At 43.0% G+C, this 6,633-nt stretch overlaps 1 protein-coding gene across 1 annotated transcript; it reads left to right on the top strand.

Moving 5' to 3' along the window:
* Positions 1–1,819: 1,819 nt before the first annotated feature.
* apex2 (APEX nuclease (apurinic/apyrimidinic endonuclease) 2) lies at positions 1,820–5,511 on the top strand (the record flags this gene model as incomplete). Its single annotated transcript, XM_080833076.1, has 6 exons — positions 1,820–1,934; positions 2,063–2,146; positions 2,418–2,595; positions 3,034–3,177; positions 3,612–3,681; positions 4,342–5,511. 6 exons carry the CDS (start codon positions 1,820–1,822, stop codon positions 5,509–5,511), a joined length of 1,761 nt encoding a protein of 586 aa, XP_080689202.1.
* Positions 5,512–6,633: the final 1,122 nt, after the last annotated feature.

Here is a 6,633-nt window from a genome sequence, read left to right as displayed (position 1 = left end):
AAACAGAATTCTACCAAAACTACCGAAATATGTCCTTATTAGGTCACAGTGCAACCCACTGACCACCATCTACACTAGTTTCCCGGCTGTAGAATTTTTGGGAAACTTATAACTCACCCAACCAAATTCGCTGGTTATGTTGTATGATTACAGAGAGGGTAATAGGAGGTGGTCACCATTGACACATCTTTTGGTTGTATTTTGCTTTTGAAGACTCAGCCATTTGAAGTCAGTTACTACTTCCGCCCATAGGAAACTGCTGCCATATAATGTCCAGCACAGATTTTCTCATTCTGACGACACCAACTGAACTGTTAAATTATACTTAGCTGTACCAAATTAGTGAATCCGTTAAAATAAATCACACATGTTGGTAAAGTATAGAGATGTGTTTGTAGATTGACTTTACAACCATACTTTGAGCTTGCTTTGATGTGCAGTACCTAGCTAAAAGAAATTTGCTACCAGATGAAAGAAAACACTCTTCGTGAGAGCTGCAAACATGTTGTGATGCAGTTAAAGATAAAGGTACTCTAGATAAGTTAGCTATGTCTGAACAAACTCAGCGCATTCCCACCGACTGTATGTGGTGTCAGCAGGTAATAACTATCTAACCGGTTTTTAACTACTGCGGTTCCATACACACGTAGCTGACTACAACTGATGTTTTCAACTGATAGTTAGCTTTGCCAACGCAATGTCACCTAGGAAAAATAAATGACTACACAAACGGCAGCTAACGTAAGTTAACTTGCAAGCGAACTTCATTTCTAGAATTAGCTAGGATGGCTAACGTTCCCTCTCGCTGACTCAGAAAATGTCAAATCATTCAGCCCGTTGATGTACCTAAGACATCGCCTTCGTGAAATGTTAAATTAAGATGGTAGAAGGCGATTTTAGCAAATAAAGGCTGAAAAAAAAAGACTGTTTGCCGAACCTGATACTCCTCAACATGACTGTTCATAAAGGTGGCCCCTCTAACTAGCTAGCTTGCTAACGTTAGTGACTCAGAAGATGCATGCTGAGCAGACGACCAGCCAGACTGTTTACAGATAACTAAATGTGTTAGCTTGCAAGCTATAAGTTGTCAGTTTGTGAGTTAAACTTTAATTATAGCAAGCGGCAAAAGCTTAAGGCTACGTTGGCTTATAGTTAGCTACAACATTATCCTTGTAACTTATCCTTAAGGCTAACAAGACAGTCTTACCTTGTAAGTTACTCAATTATTCCTGATTTTGCTATCCAGGATAAGTATCTCATCATCGTCCTCAGTTTGTTAATATGTATAAAGCACGCCCCAGGCTCCGTTGTCTTTTTTCAAAACGCTAACGCCTCTCTGGATTGGGTTTAGACACCAAAATAACACACCATCAAGGCGTGTTTGAAATCTTCAACTGGCTTAGCATGCTGTGCATTGGCTCCTATCTAATGTTACTTCTCAAGAGTGTCAGCTTTGAAAGTGTTGGCGCGCCGAAGTGCGGTCATTGAGCGAACGGCGCAGATCATCTTACTTCCTGGTCGTGGGAGGGTAGGTCAAAATAAGCTGTACCGCAAACATCAGTAATCACTTGAATGAAGAGACAATATATACATAACACGTTTCTATAAGCAATGTAAACAATTACACCAAATTATTTTTTCAAGATAATATTAAGGTAGGCTACGTTGTAGAATCCTCGTTTAAATTGTATACTCCACCCAACAGGCGGCGACACAGAGCTTACCATCCCTTTTCTACTTCCGTTTCAAATTCTCTGTGTACATTTACCGAGAGAGAATGTGAATTCAAATGCAAATCAGTCTAGATTTAACGTAAAATATGAAGATTGTGACTTGGAATATCAACGGTATAAGGACATTTAAGAATGCAATTAAAACAAACCTGGACTCATTTGACGCTGACATTATTTGTGTCCAAGAAACAAAAGTTACACGTAAGAATCAACTACGTTCAATAACCATTCAAGCAGGGGTGAGAATAGCATGGCGTGAAGTAAAGGTAGCTTATTTTTTAAGAAATGCATGCTCATCCGATTGACATGTGGCTGTTGTTTTATAACAGGTGACCTATTGGATGAAAGAACAGCAATTGTTGAAGGATACAACTCGTACTTCAGCTTCAGTAAAGGACGCAGCGGTTACTCAGGTGAGTTGTGCCTTGTGTTACTCTTTAGTCTACCAGCCAGCTACATTATTCGAGTTATTGATATCATTTTAACACTGTTGTTTATGTTAACATCGTTGCACTGGTGATCCAAAATATATTTATTGTGGACCCATTTTCCATCAACTATCTAAAGTACAAACTCTTTTGATTCGCATGAAGACAAGATATTTTAAGTTGGATAGTTTTCTGATGTTGTCATTGGTCTGATTCTAATCCATCTCATGCTTCATTCTGACACCTTGCTGAAAAGGGGTGGCAACCTTTTGCAAGGACAGTGCCACTCCATTTGCTGCAGAAGAGGGATTGACAGGCCTCTTGACCAACAATGGAGAAGCTGGTAGGTGCTATGGTGACCAAGAGTTCTCCGTTGAGGAGCTGCAGTTATTGGACAATGAGGGCAGAGCTGTCATCACACATCATCAAATAACGTAAGCTTATAAATCCACTCAAGGCTCAATTACCCTCTACTACTATATGACGAAGACGTTGTAATCCCTATGATGATGTGATGGAAATATAAATGTATGTATAAATTCAACAACAGTTATCAGGTGATGCAGAGGAGATGGCTTCTTAGATATTTAAAATGGAATCACTCAACAATTTCTTAAGGAAAAAATACTACGATTACCACAAAATGTCTATTTCTGCAAGATATAAGGGAAATTCGTAAGCACGGACCCACAATCAAATAAAAAAACGTATAATATACTATTAAGCCTGTTAAGTGAGATCAGTATTACCACCTACACTTTTTACACCCTTATGCTTGGCCACATATTTAATTTTGAAATCCTGTGTATGTGTGTGTCTGTGTGTGTTTGTGCGCGCGTACACTTACACATGTGTGTTTGTGAATGGTGCAGGGCTCCAGATGGACCACAGACACTGGCGGTTGTAAATGTATACTGCCCTCGGGCTGACCCAGAGAAACCGGAACGCAAACTCTTCAAGCTGCAGTTCTACCAGCTGCTTCAGACGCGCGCTGAGGCACTTCTGGTGTCTGGGAGGTGAGACCATAGTCATATGAGACGCTTTAGGAGGTGAGACCATAGACATATGAGACGCTCTGGCTACTGGCACTAGAGAAGGCAGTATATACAGTACATATAGCTTGAATGACAGTCATGGTTTCTTTTTTATGGGCCACGATCATACGCAAATAACAAATTTGCCACTGTCTCTTGGCAACGAGGAATAAGAAATAGGCTTAGATCTGGGGGTTAGAGTTGGAGCTAGACTCAGATGGTGGTTTGTTGATGGGTTGTTCACTTTAAAACTTAAAGAGATAACTACAGAAATGTATCGACATGTCACAACTTAGAAAAGGCATATACAGTAGTCTTCAGTGCTTGTGACACCATGATGAGGATAGGAGAAGGTAAATGTTCTTTTGAAAATCAGAATTGCCATTAGTTTTATTTTATTTATTTTTTCTGTTTAGCCACGTGATCGTGTTGGGGGATATCAATACCTCCCACCGGCCTATAGACCACTGTGATCCTGATGACATTGTAAGTGCCTCAGCAAGATACCCTTAAAGGCACCCAGTGCAACTTTATATAAACATTCAATTTCTAGTCTTTTTTACACTTAGTAAGTTTCAATAACTCCATACCATTACATATCGACATTCAAGGAGCAAAGATGAGATGTCGTTGTGTGGTGAGAACTGATAGAAAATCGTAAACAACAACAATCGCCGGTGAGGAGAGGCCATTTTTCCATTGACTGGAATCCTGCTTTATTTATTGTAGGTTACAAAAAAGAAAATGGCGGCAATTGTTGTTGTTATCGATTTAATATCAGTTCTCACCACACAACGACGTCTCATCTTTGCTCCTTGAATGTCGATATGTAATGGTATGGAGTTATTGAAACTTACTATGCGTAAAAAAGACTAGAAATTGAATGTTTATTTTTAAGCCTCGAAAGTTTCACTGGGTGCCTTTAAGAATATAAATTCATGTTGTGCTAGACAGCTTAAGTGTGGCCTCTGTTGTAGACAAGTGGTAACATTTCAATTCTCATTGCATTTATAATTCTACTGGAGTTGTTCGTTGCATTTATCAATATTGAGTAATCAATTGTAATATTTTAAGATTCCATTGAAGCACTTCCTGTAGAGTCAGATTAATCCTGTTATTCCACACCCCCCTCCTCTCCACTCCCAGGAACATTTTGAGGACAACCCTGGCAGAAAGTGGCTCAATGGTTTACTGTTTGGGGCCACAGAGGAGGAGGAGGAGGAGGAGGACGTTGACCAAGGACATGATCCAAACTCCCAGCAGCTGGCGGTCTGTGGCGGGAAGTTCGTCGACACCTTCCGCCTTTTCCACCCATCCCGTCCTCAGGCCTTCACCTGCTGGAACACGATGACTGGAGCCCGGCAGACCAACTACGGCACACGCATCGACTACATCTTCGCCAGTCGGCCCCTGGCGGAGACACTCTTCCTGGGCGCTGACATCATGCCCGAGGTGGAGGGCTCGGACCACTGCCCCGTCTGGGGTCACCTGAGCTGCGAGGTTCGGCCAAGCGCCCGCTGCCCGCCTCTCTGCACGAGCTACTTGCCTGAGTTCGCCGGCAAGCAGCAGAAGCTATCCCGCTTCCTGGTCAAGATGGCCGACCAGCGACCACACATGACCAATTCCAAAAAAGCCAAAGAGACACCACTTCCTGGCTCCCAGGAAAAGGAGGAGGTCCGAGAGAACGTGAACCCTGTTGGTTTGGGGGTGAGCGCCGGGAGGAAACGGGGGCTGGACGGCGTCCCGGAGCTTTCGACGCCGAAGGGGAAGAAGAGCCGTGTGGCAAAGGCAGCACCAGCAAAACCTCAAGGAAGCCTGCTGGCCTTCTTCAAACCTAAAGGGCCTGCTGTAGAACCGAGACCAAAGACCTCCGATGAGCTCACAGACAGGACTGACGACACCCCTACAGAAGTCAACGGCAGCTTAGCCAATAGGCATGCAGGTGGGACTAGTAGCTCCCTACCGGTGTGTGGACCTGATATGAACAAGCACACTGTGAGTGATGTGTCTGACTTTAACGGCACTGCAGAGGTTAAAGGTCAGGAGCCAGATGAGGGCAGGGCTAAGGCCACATTCCTTGAGGAGGGTGAGGACTCAAAGAAAGGGGCGTGCCCTGGCTTTTGGAAGACGGTCCTGCGGGGTCCCCCGCCGCCGCCCCCCTGTAAGGCCCACGGCGAGCCATGCGTCCTGCGCACGGTGAAGAAGGCGGGGCCAACCATGGGCCGTCAGTTCTTTGTGTGTGCAAGACCGCAAGGCCACGCCTCCAACCCCCAGGCCAGGTGTAACTTCTTTGCCTGGGTGGACAAAGGGAAGTAGAAGGGGAATCCCAGAATTCCACAGCGACAGTTGAGTTTAGTCTCACCCCATACTTGAGCAGCAGGGTTTATTTTGCAAATTATAGAGCAAATTATCTCAAATGGTTGTGTTTATTCTGGGATTTTATGAAAACACCCTCACATGTCTGCTGCCACTGAAATACTGCACTTGTAAATATGCATCAGTCATTTACAATGTTTTACAGTGTATGTATCAGTGTTTCGTCAGTGTGTATTGAGAGCAGTTGTGGTGTTATTTCCCAGCTGTTTCTAATGTTTTGTACAATACAGCAAGCAAATACACTAGAAATGTAGATTTTAACTTACATAGGCTGTTTTTTTTTTCTTTCAGTATGAATTAATACATTAATAAATAAAGTCAGTCTTTTTACAATGTGCGGTTGCTACCAATCATATCCTCTAGATGGCGCATGTGTTTAAGGCAGTATCTAACATGAACTCTTGCTGTCAGATGGGTAATTGATTAGTCTAACCATTGAAAAGGAAGTCAGTTTGAGTGGTGATATTTACCAGGTATTTCCCCACCGTGCATCCCACACCAGATGCAACTGCCGTCATTAATACCATATCCTGTTTTGTCAACGACGTAACCTTCAGCAAACTGCCATATTTATTTTGTCACGTTTATGGACATCATTTTACCAAACTATCCCAGTCATAAGATAACCTTTATAGGCTTTCTATTTATAAATATATATATACATATTTATATAACTGATCCATACATAACATAGACCCTTACCTGTTCAGTTTCCATGAACTGATTATGAACTAGGTATAGAGTGCCAGTCAGTGTGGACACATGCGTCCAATTTCCGATTTCAGTCCGATTTAAATTGGATATTGGACACATGTGACTCCCCAGAACTAGATGCATTGTGTCCAGCTTGAGTCCGACTGGACTCCGATGTAAACCCCTGGACACACGATTCGATTCCGCTGGGAATTGGACTGGGCGCGCATGTGTCTCTCGAAACTAGATTGAAATTGGACAACAACAACTTTTGCACGTGCTTGAGATCGTGCCCACAGACATATACATGCATCATATATGTCTATGATATGATAATCGCTGCTAGACGCTCAGTTCTTGTGCTCCCTC

Source organism: Sprattus sprattus, assembly GCF_963457725.1.
Source record: "Sprattus sprattus genome assembly, chromosome: 2".
In the NCBI taxonomy this organism is placed as follows: Eukaryota; Metazoa; Chordata; class Actinopteri; order Clupeiformes; family Clupeidae; genus Sprattus; species Sprattus sprattus.
The sequence above is the reverse complement of the archived record's forward strand: the minus strand, read 5'-3'. Positions and strand labels throughout refer to the sequence as shown.